Here is a 16005-nt window from a genome sequence, read left to right as displayed (position 1 = left end):
ACGTCTAGCATAGACGTTTAACACGTTGACGTTATGTGATGTGCAGGCGTGAAAGACGCTCACCAAATGAGCATCTTTAAGATAATTGCCTCCATCTTGCACCTGGGGAACGTGGGGATTGTGTCGGAGAGAGATGGAGAATCCTGTCATATTAACGTAAGTTCCCAAACAAATCACATGTTTTATGTATATTATGTTATTTGTTTGATGGCTTCAGACGACGTGCCCACGTTCATGTCACACACAGGCAGTTTTCTAAATGCTGCAATCTGATTCGGTCGCTGCTGAGCTATTTTATTGTACAGTCTCAGTGCGCATAGTTTTATTTCCCAGCAGTCGCATTACATTGTGTGACCCTTAAAGGGATAGTTCTCCAAAAATAATAACTCTGCCTGTTGAGAAAAAGAGATTATGCTGGTAAGGTAGGTTTTAAAGTATGGTAGCTGGTATGTGCTGGCCCTTAGCTGACCATGTGCTGGTTGAAGCTGGTCCTGAGCTGGTTTAAGATGGTCCTGCTTAAAGCCAGCTTCAACCAGCACTTTAACTTTTAAAGTGCTGTTAAATTACTTTAACTTACTAAATTACTTTAACTAATGCTTTGCATTTGTATTAAATGTACTGTACTTTAATAACAATCCCAATCTCTCTATGGGCCTGCAGAGGGACGACACTCACCTGCAGCATTTCTGCCGGCTGCTGGGTATAGAGCAAGAGCAAATGGAGCACTGGCTGTGTCGAAGAAAGCTGGTGACCACCTCCGAGACTTACGTGAAGAACATGCAGCATGCCCAAGCTGTCAACGCTCGGGACGCTCTGGCCAAGCACATCTACGCCCATCTGTTCGACTGGATCGTAGATCACGTCAATAAGGCCTTGCACACAACCTCCAAACAGCACTCCTTCATCGGGGTGCTGGATATCTATGGGTAAAGTTTGTTTTTTAGGAGGCCTGCTAGTAAAGCATTAGAAACTCATTTGTGCATTGTCAACCAGAGGTATGTGTGTCTCAATGGTAGAAGCCCTTAGCAGAAAACTAAGAGTCAGCTTTACCATGAGAGTAATTATTTCCTCACAGAGGAGAAGCTCTATTGATTATCATTAGAGTAAATGAGCAGAGAACGGCAGGGTGAAAAATGCCTTAGTGAAAGAATTTCTTAGGTGGCTCAGTGTGTTTTCGGGAAAGTCTGAATGGTTTCATCTTTTAACAGGTTTGAAACGTTCGAGATCAACAGCTTCGAGCAGTTCTGTATTAACTATGCCAATGAGAAACTCCAGCAACAGTTTAACTCGGTCAGTAGTGAATGACAGTTTTGGTCTCGATGACGTGCTTGGGTCATTCCTGTTATGCGTTACATTTTCATGTCCATTTCCTTACTGACATTATTCTCAAGAATGTGACAACCAACCTTGTTTGCTGAAAAACATCACATTCGCAAACACACAAACATAATCTCCTTTGCCCCTTTGACGTTTTTTTTACTTTTTAAGAATTTTGGTTACCAAAAACCATTGGTCCCCATTGACTTCCATTGTATTGACACAAAACCAATGCAAGTCAATGGGGACCACCGTTGTTCGACTACCAATATTCTTTGAAATATCCTCTTTCGTGTTCTACAAAAGAAAGAACGTCATACAGGTTTGAATTGACAAGTCACGCTTTGTGAACTGTATAATTTAAAATTTATCACTTCTTGGAGGCACTTTTTGTCAAAAAAGTCTTCATTTACCATCATGCCATTAAAACCTGCATTTGACTCTTTCTTATGTGAAACACAAAAGAAGAAACATGTCACTGGTTTTGTGTCAATATAGTGGAAGTCAATGTTGTTTGACTACCCGCATTCTTTAAAATAGTTTATCTTGTGTTCTGCAGGAAATAATTTATTAAAGTTTGGAATGACATGCGATTGAATAAATAATTTTGCTTCTGGGGTAAACTGTCCCTTTTAATTACAGCATAAGCATATTGGTTTTGTTAAGTGAAAAGGGTTTGGATAACAGGAATGACACACATTCAACATATTTGATGCTTCATATAATATGCATTATATGTGAAGCATACAGTTTATATTAGATATGACACCCTCACTTATTATACTACTTTATTTTACCATTCAGCATGTGTTCAAACTGGAGCAAGAAGAATACATGAAGGAGCAAATCCCCTGGACGCTTATAGATTATTATGACAACCAGCCATGCATTGACCTAATAGAAGCCAAGCTCGGTATCCTGGACCTTCTAGATGAGGAGTGTAAGGTGAGTCTGTGCCAAAGGGAAAACAGCTGTCAGAGGAAAGATAAAGAGAATTTGAGAGAGGCGTTATATAAACGTCTCGGCACAGAGCAGATCATTTGGTTTTAAACATGCTGAGAATGAGCCGATTATTTATTCACCTCATCCAATCTGCCGTTATACTTCTTTGAAGTTCTGGAGTGTAAATCAAAGCAGCTTCAAAAGCAAGAACTTTTAATTTCAGCTACTTGCTACATTTCTGCTAACCCAAATAACACAGATGATGTTTTTAATCCCTCAAATGTTTGGACGTGTCTCTCACAGGTGCCTAAAGGAACAGATCTGAACTGGGCCCAGAAGCTGTACAGCAAACATTCGGTCAGTGAGCATTTTGAGAAGCCCAGAATGTCTAACAGCTCCTTCATCGTGGTGCACTTTGCAGATAAGGTATGTGCAGTTTAAATGAATCATAAACATCTCACAACGCTCTTTGTCTTTTAAGCGGATCAGTGTCTTTTTAACAACAATTGATCAACGCAATTAATCTAGAGCAGGGTAAGGTTCTTCATCCTGTTAAATGCCGTTTAACAGGCCCCAAATGTGGTAAGGCTCAGGATGTTCTGGTTTGTGAATTTTCTATTTGTCCAGATCACAGATCTCAACATTACAGCACAGCTGGATCAGAAATTAAACATACAGTCGTGCTCAAATTTGTTGGGACCCGTTACAGCTCATTGAAATAATGCTTCATTCCTCCTGAAGAGTGATGAAATTAAAAGCTATTGTATCATGTATACTTTCATGCCTTTGGTATGTCATAGAATAAAGCAAAGAAGGTGTGGAAAGAGATGAATTATTGCTTTTTGAATTATAAGATATTCTTAAATGGCATGGACACATTTGTTGTGACCCCTTAGAAAATATAAAACATAATTGGATTATATTAATATTTCAATCTAATTTGTTTCTTTAATTAGTATCACACATGTATTCGTTCTTGTTATCAGTCATTCAGCCTATTTCAATGGAGAAAAGTAGTCACCAGAGAAAGCAAAGAATAGAGTTGTCAAAGGAGCTCAGAAGGAAAATGTTAGACAAGCATGGTAAATGCAAAGGCTACAAGACCATCTCCAAGCAGCTTGCAAATATTACTTAGAAGTTTAAGGTCCATGGAATTGAAGCCACCTCCCTGGGCGCGGCCGCAAGATGAAAATCGTTCCCTGATTGAACAGAAGGTTAGTGCGAATGGTAGGAAAAGAATCCAGGATAACTGCCAAACAGATACAAGGTGAAGGTTCGTCAGTTTGTGCACCATTTTACGCACCATCCGTTGCTTTTTGAGCAAAAGTGGGCTCCATGGAAGAAGACCCAAGAGGACTCAACTTTTTTGAAAGAGAAACATAAAAAAGCCAGACTGGAATTTGCTAAAATTCATATTGACAATCCACAATCCTTCTGGTAGAATGTCCTTTGGACAGATTCCAAACTGGAATCATCAGCTCTTTGTTCACAGACAAAAAAATCAAGCTTTCAAAGAAGTGAACGCCATACCTTCTGTGAAACATGGAGGAGGCTCGGTTATGTTTTAGGGCTGCTTTGCTGCATCTGGCACAGGGTGCCACAGGTCATGGGTCCTCCAACAGGATAATGACCCGAACACCGCTTAAATCAGCCAAAAATGGATGAGAACAAAACAAGTCTCATTGAGAGCTACAGAAAACGTCTGCTTGCAGTGATCGCCTCTAAAGGTTGTGCAACAAAATATTAGGTTAGGTGTCCCATCATTTTTGTCAATGACTTTTTCATTTGTTTTATTTTTTACAATACTATGTTGAATAAAAAATCAAAAGCAAAGGCCGATTTCTATTAAATATGGAATAAACAATGGTGGATGCCAATTACTTTAGTCAGTTTCAAGTTATTTCATAGAAAATTGTGCATTCCTCGTTTTTTGTAGAGGGGTACCAACAAATTTGAGCACATCTGTACATGATGTTATGTGAATGTCAAAGAGATGCATATAGTTTAACCACTTTGCTTTCCTGTACAAACCTGGTTACTAAAACTTGTCACCACAAAAACCAGGGCTTTTGTTTTTTACATATTGAAAAATAGCTCAAAATAGCACATGTTGTCCCTGTCAGGTTGAATATCAGAGTGATGGATTCCTGGAGAAGAACAGAGACACTGTCTATGAGGAACAGATCAACATCCTCAAGGCCAGCCAGGTGAGCACTGGATAGATTCCGTTTTTTTTTAAATATACAGTTAAATTCACAAAACAAAGTTGTTTCTCTGTAAATAAGGATTTTTTGCCTATTTGTCACAATAAATTTGTCTAGTTAACTTTAAAAGATTCAACATTTGAATGCAATTTTGTATAGCTTTGTTTCATGATTTTATGTTATTATATTATTTATTTATACATTCATTTAATTTGATTTTTTTATTCAGTACTTTGCTTCTCTGTAAATTTTTTGAAAATCAATGATAAAAACATACAGCCACGGAAAACATTTCAAAGATCATTTTTAGTTTTTCTGAATTTATTATTTATGGATATCTGTTTAGGTAAAATTATCATTATCACAACTAACAATATTTCTACCAAATTTCATATAAAAATATTTGTATTTGTAGAAAATGAAAACTAGATGTATCAGTCTTTCACATTACTGTTGGATGACTTTGACACTTCTGATGTTTTGTTGAAATTCAACACTGGACTGGAATGGACTGATGTTTGGAATGGTCCCTTAATTTTTTCTGTGGCTGTATACAGCCAAAATACTGTTGTGTTTTATGGAGCGAATTCTTCTGCATACCTAAGTTCCGTCATTGCCTAAGTTTTGTTTATAATAATCGACAAAAAAAACAAACAGCTCGCTGTTACTCTACTCCAGTCTTGTTTCACGTTCGGCCAGACCTCTGTCAATATCTCACACCTCCTCAAGCCTATGTTACTGAAATCACACTTGACCTCATGTTTTGGTCTCTGACCTGCTTAAGCGGTTAATTGACTTAAAGTATGTTTGTCAGGCCAACAGACTTCTGACCTTGTCCACACCTACCAACCACTGTATCGGTCACGCCGCACGATAAACAAACAGCACAATCCATCTTAAGTGCAGAGATTTAATAGGATATCCATCGTCTGTGTCAATAATGATCTTCCCTAATGTTTTGTCCTGAGGTTTCTTGGCAACAGAAAATGCAGGAATGAGAGATTTGAATTTGCAGAGCTCAACTACAAATACTGTCGAGTTGAAGATAAAGCCACTTTCTGTAGGACCTTTTATAAACAGTATGCTTTTATAGCATTTTTTTATGGAAAGTGCCATCTTTAATTTGTATTCTGTGTCAGATTTCTGACTTTTGGCAGGATTCTGGTCTTAGTGATGCATTAAATCACGATGAACATGCCTTGCAGTGGATGCTCAAGCTGTAGATTTTGAAGTGCTGCTGGAGATGAAAGCAAATTTTACAATAGACTAGCTAGAAAAAAGTATTCTGAAGGAAACTTTTCGATATTTTGTTCCTCATCTTAGCGTTTAAACATTTAGCCCCCTTTTTGTTTGTCAAGGTTTGTAATAAACTAGAGGACAAGTAACAAGTGATGTGTTTTTTGTACAGTCCCAGCTGGTGGCTGATCTCTTTCAGGGTGGTAAAGAAGTTGCCGTTCCCCCATCCTCTGGCAAGGCCTCCAGGGTCAACGTCCGGCCTGCCAAACCCCTGCCAAAAGGTCACAACCGTGATCACAGAAAAACCGTAGGCACGCAGGTGAGGCATTGCACAGTGCTTGACCAACAGGGCCAGATTTAGACATCATTATATGTGGTGGATTGTTAACACTTTGTTGACGGTTCCTCTCTTTTACAGTTCAGAAACTCGCTACATCTTCTGATGGAAACGTTGAACGCAACCACTCCTCATTACGTGCGCTGCATCAAGCCCAATGATTTTAAAGAAGCTTTTATGTAAGTGCATTGTGATGCATGTTTAACTGTGTTTGGTCCAGTTGTGTAATTTATTAGTTTAGTTTTCTTCGCCTGAAATAGAGAAGTTTAACAAAGCTGGTATGGTATCTGATTTGCTGCGAGATGTTATCAAACTGGCCTTAGTTGCACTTGGAGTTTCCTCCAACAACATGCAACATGAAAGCTCCACAAATAAGTAGGATACCAGGTTACGTAAAATAAAATGAAATCAGATTCAACCTGTCGCTTGCTATTTTTTTTCTTTAAATCAGTTGAATTAGTGTAATTTAATCACTTAATTGTTATGTAACATTCCCCAAATGTTGTTGTTTCAAATAGATATAAGCAACCAAAATTAGAATCCAGTGCATGTTTTGTAACAGACTATTATATTTGTCTGCATTTTACTGTGTCGGACTATATCTAAAAGTACATAAAGAACTTTTATTTGTTAATTTTATGCCGGAAGATTCACAATTCTGATAAGGTCAGGCTCTTGTTTGGCTCGGTTTGTCTTGAGCACAAGGGTCCCTTCAGGGATGCTAAATTAATAGAGTTTGGTCAGTCACATGCTTTTTGAACACATAGTCGCAATTCTTAGTCTAACATCCTCCAGTCCCCGTGTGGACTGCGGTCTGTCAATGCCTCTCTCAAATGAAATGTGCTCTATGCTCCAGAGAAAGATTCGGTAGGTCTACAAATTTGAAGAACTTTCAGCCTCTTGTTGTGTGACCTTCATTTTTTGTAGAGAGTAATATATGTAACCATGGTCATTTTGGTTTAAGAAAAAAATTCTCACTATATCGCGGTTTTATCCTCTAGATTTGATGCTAAAAGAGCTGTTCAGCAACTACGGGCATGTGGAGTCCTCGAGACGATCCGCATCAGTGCCGCTGGATATCCATCCAGGTAAAGCAACTACAAATTCTTTGCATAAAATAAACAGTTTGAGGACATCTAGGAAAGTGTACATTCTCTACCTTATGATAGGGAGCAAACTACTTTTTTTTAGGGCTGTTCTTTTAAAGTAAAGTTATAGGGTATTAAAGGGTCCCAAAACGGTGTGCTCTTGATTTGGGCTAGAACCCTTAAATTTGAGACTTGAATGTCAATATAATATTTAAGATATTCTGTCTAAATGTTTCTGCTTAAGAATTTGTATGCCTTTAAACTGAGTGCTTATTAAGTTTATGAGAGCTTAGACCTCACATCTTATGCATGTTTTCAGATGGACATATCCAGATTTCTACAGCAGATATCGGGTTCTCATGACAAAGAAGGAAATGACCATTGCGGATAAGAAGCTGGTCTGTAAAAACCTACTGGAGACATTGGTCAAGGTAAGACCAGATATAGTTTCTGGTTAGAATCTCAAAGGCTATCCCTCATACTCCAGGCATTGCACTATTACTTTTTCTGCAAACTACTACGAGCTTGTTCTTCGGCACTACCAACCACAAGGTCAAATTTTGACTTTCATCATATCTCCTTCAGGATCCAGATAAGTTTCAGTTTGGAAAGACCAAGATTTTCTTCAGGGCAGGTCAGGTGGCCTATCTGGAGAAGCTTCGAGCAGATAAGTTCCGCTATGCCTGCATTAAGATCCAGAAGACGGTGCGAGGATGGCTACAAAGAATTCGCTACCGCAAGATCCGCAAGACGACCATCACCTTGCAGAGATATGGCCGGGGTTACCTGGCACGCAGGTGAGGAGGACCAAAGTGTTTCTAGCAAACAGCTGAAACTTGTAATCTGCTAATGAATTTAACAAAAGCAGTCTATTCTCTCTCATGCTCCTTCAGATACGCAGAGAGACTTCGTCTCACCCGAGCAGCTCTCATTTGCCAGAAACGGTATCGGATGGTTCAGGTGCGACGGGAATATCTCAAAACCCGTCGTGCTGTCGTCACCATCCAGGCATTTGCCCGTGGCATGTTCATACGCAGAATATATCAGGAGGTATTGACTTTTGTCATTTAGCTTTTGTCATTTTCTTTTTTAACATGCCTGTTACATCAATAAAGGCATGGTTTAATTTTCTTTCCGTCTGTTCAGTTCATGCTCCATCACAAAGCCATGATCATCCAGAAGGCTGTGCGTGGTTGGCTTGTGAGGAAGAAATATCGCCGCGCTCGATACGCTGCCATCGTCATCCAGTGTTTCTATCGCCGCGTGCGTGCCAAGCGTCAACTTAAACAGCTCAAGATAGAGGCCCGATCGGCCCAACACTTAAAAAATCTCAACGTAGGAATGGAGAACAAGATTGTGCAGCTGCAGAAGAAGATGGATAACAAGGTAGAGGATGATTTTGTGTTACGTAAATGATTATAGGGGTCACCAAAGATTTAAAAAAAATGTCACATTTACTCATCTTGTTCTCTTTGCAGACAAACGAATATAAAACTCAGAACCAGCAGCTGCTTGTTGTTAATACTTCTCTGGGATCAGAGGTTGATAAGTTGCAGAAGGAGCTGCAGACCCTTCGTCAGCAGGGTCCCGGCACTCAGGTGGTCTCGCTGCAGGATGAGCTTGAGAGGTTGAGGGCGGAGCTCCAGGAAGCCCACGCCCAGAGGAAGCTAATGGAGCTGGAGTTCAGCAATGAGAAACACGATCTCGAAAAGGTGAGAATTTTTTGTTAGGTTCGAAAAGTTTTGGTTACTTGTTCATAGTTTTCAGCTTGTTGCAGTGAAGTTTGAATAGTTTGAGAAGGAAATGGTCGGATGTTAGGAAAAAAATATATGCATTAAAGTTTACACTCTACCTTTTATTAGCGATAAGGTGTTACATAACTAATGTCAGTCATTACTATTCAGTAATGCATGAATAAAGAGGCACCTTTAATGTTAATTCATTCTAATATATATTTTTTGGTATGTTTTAAACATGTATATAGTCATAGTACTCAGTTAAGACACCTGTGTGAACTTTAGAGAAATGCATATATTTATTGCAAAAATTGAAAACACCCCAACACTTTCTGGTTAAGAATAATAGCAGATATTACATATTTTGTTAACATCTTTATTACGTGTACAATACATTTAGTAAGGTCACTCTATAATACAGTATGTATTTATAATCTAAATCTCAGTATTTGGACTAAAATGGAATGAATCTATTTTTGTAGCGGGTGGAGGAGCTGGAGAAAGAAATTTCACTTTTGAAAAAGGACAAAGAGGAGATGAACCGCAGAATACAAACCTCTGCTCCGGGTGAGTGTCACACTCCACGGCATCACGCGCACAGAGATCGCCTGTGGAGGAGCGAGTATCATGAGCTCAAGCCTGGAGGGCTGGGCTGGTTTTGTTTGACGCACAAGAGGGTCTGTGTTTACGAAGTGGGGCGAGAGTCACAGAATCCTCATTGGATTTTAGTAAAGAAATGTGACACTGCTTCTGTACCTGGACAACTAAAGCTAACCATTGTATTTTGCTGGTTCACATGAGGGAATGCTATTTGAAACCTGAGGTTTGGTCTTAGTACGCATTTTATTTGTTAAATGTCGTTTTAGCAGATTTGTTTTACACAACTGTTTTTATGCAGAGGCTGTTTAAGTTGTGTTTGGTCTTTATCTTTAACCTCTAGTCTGTCTTGTTTCATCCCATTCAGTTGCTAGTTTTACAATTTAATTCACTGATGGCAGTGAAGCAGAAAGCTTTGAGGAAGTGTGGTGACATTCAAGTGAATAGAACAATCAAGAAGGGGAAACCGAAAGATTAAGATATTCTAGTTTGTCCGATATGAAGCACCACGCAATCGAAAATTTCTAGCAGGTTTCTTATCTCTATTACTTCAGATAAAAGGGTCAAAGGAAACAGTGTCACATCATTCATGACACCTATTATCTCCTCATATGGGGAATGGGCGTATTAATGGAAGGCAGTTCAATCGTCAGGTCACACATCTGATGATTCTTATCGAATCTGGTCGAAGTGCCAGGATGCCATTTGCGTCTATCATACACACGGGGCGGAAATGTGATGGACTCAGTGGGACTAAGTACAGAAAGTAATTTTAAGTGGGGGTGGATGGGACTGAGTTCCATTTGAAGATTATTTTTTTTTTAAATTTAAGTAAGCTGTTTTTTTATTTTCTCTTAAATCAAAACAAACCATCTGCAGTTTCATTGATATTAATTGGAATGCACATAAAAAACATGATTTTTATTATCTCAAATCTCATTTTGGAACTTCATTTGAAAATGTAGTGAATTTCCATATACAGCTGTGGAAAAAATGCAAAAAGACCAAATTTTGAAATAAGCAGCATTTCTATGTGTATTATTATTGTTATCATTTAAAATTATTCCAAATCAAATCTAAATATATGTAAAAATATGACTTATATTAAGTGAATATGAACTTGTTTTCTTTCCAGCTTTTGAGCTCTGAAAAAATACAGAGCATTTGTTATTTTGACCTGTTTCCCCAGTTTTCATTTTCTGCAAATAAAAAGAAATATTTGAAATTTGGAAGAAATTTTGTTAGTAGTTAACAGAATTAAAATATATAATTTTACCTAAACACATACCTATAAACAGTAAATTCAGAAAAACTCAACATTATTTTGAAATGGTCTCTCAATTTTTTGCATCTGAATTTCTCCTCTGAATCTGAACCTTACTTGTACTCATACTATCAGTAAATCCCTTCTTATACAATTTGCATTCACATTGTGTAAGCAAATTTGCCCACAGGCATAGGTGGAATATCATAAGAATAAGCCTCTTCTCCAATATCGCTGTAGATATTACAATGTATCTACAACACACAAAAGTAAAATATTAAGTATTAAATAACAACAATATTAAAGTACGGTAAACCTGTAGGGTCCATTATCCTTTATGCTATCTGTTCTAATTTGTGAATGGTCATTGTTTCATTTTCTCTATGTGAATGCTTTATGTATTTCAGTTAAAGGTGGAGATGCGTCTCAGAAGGAGAGCCGCATACAGGCTGAACTGGACGAAGAGAGGCAACGCTATCAGAACCTGCTCAAAGAATTCTCCAGATTGGAGCAAAGATATGAAAACCTGCAGGATGAGATCAAGGTAAACGTCTTACAATGCGTCCAGAGTTCTATAACACTCTTTTTTATGTCTTATAAAATCTTTATGGCCTTCCCTGTTGCAGTTCCAGCCCGGCCACCGGCGTAACCCCTCCAACCAAAGCAGTCTGGGCTCAGACTCTAACTTCCCTTCCATTAGCATGTCTGAAGTTGGAGACACTGATGACACTATCCAGCAGGTGGAGGTAAAGACTTGGTCTAGATTATCATCTAGATTATGATTTCTCACTGGAGTCTCTATAAACAGAGATTGGGATTCTTTAATTTAAACTGAAATAAACATTTACCTCCTGCAGGAGATGGGTATCGAAAAGGCCGCCATGGACCTCAGTGTGTTTTTGAAGCTGCAGAAGCGGGTACGAGAGCTGGAGCAGGAGAGAAAGAAGCTCCAGACCCACCTGGAGAAAGTAGAAGATCTGAACAAGCTCAAGGTGAGTTTATCTCTCATGTCTTAATCTCATTCTTTCACAGTAACCTCCAGGTTTTCAAATTCTGTCAGCATTTACTCACTCAAGTTTTTTCAAATCAGTATGAATTTCTTTGTTCTGATAATTGTAAACAAACAGTTTTTGACCACCGGTGACAATCATAGAAGAAGAATTGCTTCAGAAACGTCTCTGTTGAACACAAAAGATGATATTATGAAGAATCTCCGGAAAAGCTAGCAGTTCTGGGGCACTTTTGACTACTATTGTCATTTTTCCTACAGTGCTATGGAAGTCAATGGTTGCCAAGATCTACGAATATCTTTCTGTGTTCATCAGAACAAAGAAATGTATACAGATTTGGGACAACTCGAGGATGAGTAAAATACGACAGTTTTTATTTTCGGGAGAACTGTTCCTTTAAGAGGATCTCCTGTGTGAGCTTGTTTGTGTTAAAGGAATGGTGCATGCAAATGAAAACACATTATTATAATTTTTTTACGGTTTTAAATAATGTTGACCGTTCTATTACACACAATAAACATGTAATCAGGCTGTCAATTTTCAAAAATAGACCAAAAACAGAAAAGTATAAGACTGGTTTTCTATTGAATTACTGGTAGAGCATGAAACAACATCAAATCCATAACATTTTGGCAGCAGGTAACAACATTATAAACATTAGTTATCATTTCATGCACACTCACGACGGCACACCGTCTTATCAGTTGGTGTTCACTTTTTATCTTTTTTTTTTATCTCGTAGGGTAATGAGACCAGGAGCTCCACGTCAGAGGAGGATATAAATGCAGACCTGGCCTACAACAGCCTAAAGGTAATAGCGTACAAACATCGTTCTGTTCTTCTTAGTGTAGCGCTCACATTGCTCTGCCTGCGGGTTAATGTTGCCCTTAGTGCTCATCGATTTGTGTTGCACCTGAATTATGACAGAATTACGAGGAACAGCTGTGTAATTTAAACAGGTTTTGTTTTGCATTTCCAGTTTATACAGTGTGTGTGCCTTTTAATAAGTAAATGAGGATCAACTTTGAGAAGAATTCCAATGTAATCTTCTTATATAATAAAAATGATGGTCTCTCTCTTCAGCAAACACTGATTTAGATCAAAGCTTCAGCTGTAGGGGTTAGATTCGCTTTTTAAGGGCTGCAGTCAGTCTTGCGTGATTTTGTACTCCGTTTCTGAATCGTTCTCTTGCTGTTTCTCTCTGTAACACACAAACAACACGTTCTTGCTTATGTATAACTATTTTGCATAAGCCTGTCAGCCACAGTTTTTTTTTTCAAAAATCAGTAAATAATTGACGGCCTCTGGTTAAAACGTCACAAAATACAGAACGATTTCATATGTTTTTGTGCCATCTACAGAGACAAGAGCTTGAGACAGAGAATAAGAAGTTGAAGAATGACTTGAACGAGCTGAGGAAAGCAGTGGCCAACAAGGCCTCTGATAACAGCTCGTCCAATGAGCTTCAGGACAGCTACAGCGTGCTGTTGAATCAACTCAAGGAGGCCAATGATGAGCTGGAAGTGCGCAAAGAGGAAGTCCTCGTGCTCAAGACGCAGATCGTCAACACCACGAGGCAGCAGGAGAACACCATTCACATTGTGAGTCTGAAAACATCACCGCCCTTCGGCTGACATTGTGATGTTGATGTGCTTGTCATTGGGCATTGGCGTGGATCTGTGCAGTCAAAGCACGTCAAGTTGGTCATATTATGAATAAGATAAAGCTTCATTTTTATTATTTTAGTCTAAAGATCACAGATAAAACCTTTTTGGGTCTGTCATTGTCATAAATTGTAATATCTGCCAATGCAGCAATCCATTAGAGTTCCCTTAAAAGAAATTCAATTAAGCATTGGATAGAGAAAAATATATATGAGAATTTGATAGAACTCTTAAAATGTAATAGCGCTCCTACAATACATACAAGTAAACTGGGGAGTGGGCAGTGAAGCTATTGTTTAAACTATTAGATAACTGTAAGTTTCCCAATAAAGCAATAATTGATAACATTTGCTGGTAATTTGCTCACCATCAGGCCATCCGAGATCTAGATCACATTGTTTCTTTAGTCGCTGTAGAACAAAAGCACATTCAGGCGACTCAAAACGAATACGGTTCCTCCTGACAATATATTCTTATGCTGTAGTCTTATCATAAAGCAAATCAGCTGAATCAACTCAAGCATTTTTATGTAATTCCCAACAGAATTCCAACGATGTGTCAGAAAAAACCAACAACAAGAAGCCGGTGAACGCTGTGGACACTGTGGAGTCAAAGAAGTATGACTGTTCTCATGGAACTACCACAAACATTGAAAAACAAGAGTCTAGCATAGTTTAGCAAAAAATGTACATGGATTTATTTAGATTATTTATAGGTCACTTTCTTTTTATTTCTGATCATTTGCACATTTGAGACTAACGCATATAAGACCCATATAATTGTTTTCCTCATATTTTTGTCTGGGTGACTCCTACATACACGTCATCACAAAAAATCTTGCTTTCCATTAAGAGTGCTTTCTCTCTGGCAAACGTAGTTCAATCTGAAACGTACAGTGCTGTTCTGAATTCATGGTTCTTTGGCCCGTGGCACAATTTAAAAGTGGTTATTCAGTCTATCAGAAAGTGGCAGGTGTAAGATGAGTATTACCTGTAAAGTAATTCTGGATTTACACGGTACGCGGCAGTCGTGTCTGTCCAGTTCATTTTCAAAGGCAAACAAGCGGTAAGCGGTAAAACGCAGACGGTGCTTGTGCATCCATGGCTGCAGCTCTTTGCGGCTTGCGCAGCTGAAGATAAAAATATTTTATCTCTTGGGAAATCCAGCGGCCGACACATCAGCTTAAAGGCGGCTACTGTGCGTCAATTCCACCACTCACCGCGTACCGTGTGAATCCAGCATAATACTAATAATTCAGCCTGTCCACTTTTTAAACACCTGAAATCCATCTGATTTCTCATGCATGCAATTTCCCTCCTATTTCCTGTGATTGTCACATCTTTCTATAGACATTGTTCGGGCAGTTCACCCTAAACATCGATGTTTTGCTCTAGACATACTGAAATAACCCAAGTCATAACAGCAGTATTACAGTTGAAATGGAGACGGCTAATCCACACAGTATCTGTCCCTGTGCCCTATTCTTCTTTCTTGACTGCTTTCTTGTCATTCTTCTCTTCTGCTTTTTCCTCCTGCCCATCTGCCACTGCTTCTCTGTCTCTTGGGCTTTCTGTTACCTGGACGGCAGTAGAGCACAAGACTGGGGTTATTTGAATGAAGATGGGGAGCTCGGCCTGGCGTATCAGGGTCTAAAGCAGGTTGCCAGGTTGTGCTTCGGTTTTCTTTTCAGCTTTTGATTCAACTGGCTCCCACTATTCTCTTCACAATAGACATTGAAGCGGTTTTATTTATGGAGACCTCACGTTGTTTCCCTGCGGTAATTTCCTCTGTGTTTTGGAAGGTTGCTCGAAGACCAGCTGAAGACGCAGTCTCGGCAACACAACGACGAGCTGGAGGCTCTTCACACGCAGATCGAACTGATGAGGTGCGACTTAGAGAAGAAGCAGGAAATGCTTAACAACTTCTCCACCCTCTCTCCTGAAGCTCTTGTGGAGTTCAGCATAGAGCAGGAGCTTAAACGCCTCACCAATGACAACCTGGTGAGAGATAGACAAATACAAAACAGACATATTTGTGTCCCACGTACCTTACTCAAGATGAATGTGTTGTTCAGGATCTCAAGGAAATTAAGGAGAAGTTGGAGAAGAACGAGAGGAAGTTGAAGAAGCAGTTGGCGATCTATATGAAGAAAGTGAAGGAGTTCGAAGGTCAGACTTTCACGCTTTCATGTGTGTTTGGGACGTGTTCTCTTGGCACGGCTGCGTGCTAACATCTAGTTCTTCTCCAGCAGTGACTCAGGCCAGTAGAAGCAGGCCAGAACTGCATCGACAGGTCACGGTACAGAGGAAGGATAAGGACTTTGAAGGCATGCTGGAGTATTACAAAGAAGATGAGGCCTTGCTGGTCAAGAGTCTTGTTACAGGTGTGGTTTTAGATAAGAGCTCGGTTTTTCCCACAAATACATTTTTCGGGCTGTTAAACGATTAATCGTGATGAATCACATCTAGAATAAAAGTTTGTGCTTACATAATATATGCCTGTGTACTGTGCATATTAATTTTGTATTTTAAAAAACATACACATACATTTATATATTTGAGAACAATATCACATTTAAAAATGAATAAACATATAATCAAAATGATTTGA

The 16005-nt window shown here is 38.9% G+C and overlaps 1 protein-coding gene across 4 annotated transcripts in view; it reads left to right on the top strand.

Moving 5' to 3' along the window:
* The window catches only part of myo5b (myosin VB), a 34790-nt gene that overhangs the window by 14714 nt on the left and 4071 nt on the right, over positions 1 to 16005 (top strand). For 2 of the 4 annotated variants that reach the window (XM_079486183.1, XM_079486185.1), the window contains exons 9-32: positions 47 to 156; positions 661 to 926; positions 1209 to 1290; positions 2122 to 2262; positions 2563 to 2685; positions 4383 to 4466; positions 5872 to 6018; positions 6118 to 6215; positions 7038 to 7124; positions 7444 to 7555; positions 7710 to 7921; positions 8018 to 8174; positions 8271 to 8510; positions 8603 to 8836; positions 9343 to 9427; positions 11129 to 11265; positions 11348 to 11467; positions 11579 to 11713; positions 12474 to 12542; positions 13093 to 13332; positions 13939 to 14012; positions 15197 to 15395; positions 15470 to 15563; positions 15647 to 15778. In XM_079486183.1, coding sequence (XP_079342309.1) covers positions 47 to 156; positions 661 to 926; positions 1209 to 1290; positions 2122 to 2262; positions 2563 to 2685; positions 4383 to 4466; positions 5872 to 6018; positions 6118 to 6215; positions 7038 to 7124; positions 7444 to 7555; positions 7710 to 7921; positions 8018 to 8174; positions 8271 to 8510; positions 8603 to 8836; positions 9343 to 9427; positions 11129 to 11265; positions 11348 to 11467; positions 11579 to 11713; positions 12474 to 12542; positions 13093 to 13332; positions 13939 to 14012; positions 15197 to 15395; positions 15470 to 15563; positions 15647 to 15778 — 3378 coding nt within the window. Of the gene's footprint in view, positions 1 to 46; positions 157 to 660; positions 927 to 1208; positions 1291 to 2121; positions 2263 to 2562; positions 2686 to 4382; positions 4467 to 5871; positions 6019 to 6117; positions 6216 to 7037; positions 7125 to 7443; positions 7556 to 7709; positions 7922 to 8017; positions 8175 to 8270; positions 8511 to 8602; positions 8837 to 9342; positions 9428 to 11128; positions 11266 to 11347; positions 11468 to 11578; positions 11714 to 12473; positions 12543 to 13092; positions 13333 to 13938; positions 14013 to 14983; positions 15062 to 15196; positions 15396 to 15469; positions 15564 to 15643; positions 15779 to 16005 lie in introns of all 4 variants that reach the window. The other 2 variants (XM_079486186.1, XM_079486184.1) reach the window with 2 other exon arrangements.

The sequence above is a fragment of the Barbatula barbatula genome (assembly GCF_947034865.1).
Source record: "Barbatula barbatula genome assembly, chromosome: 22".
Classification (NCBI taxonomy): Eukaryota; Metazoa; Chordata; class Actinopteri; order Cypriniformes; family Nemacheilidae; genus Barbatula; species Barbatula barbatula.
The sequence above is the reverse complement of the archived record's forward strand: the minus strand, read 5'-3'. Positions and strand labels throughout refer to the sequence as shown.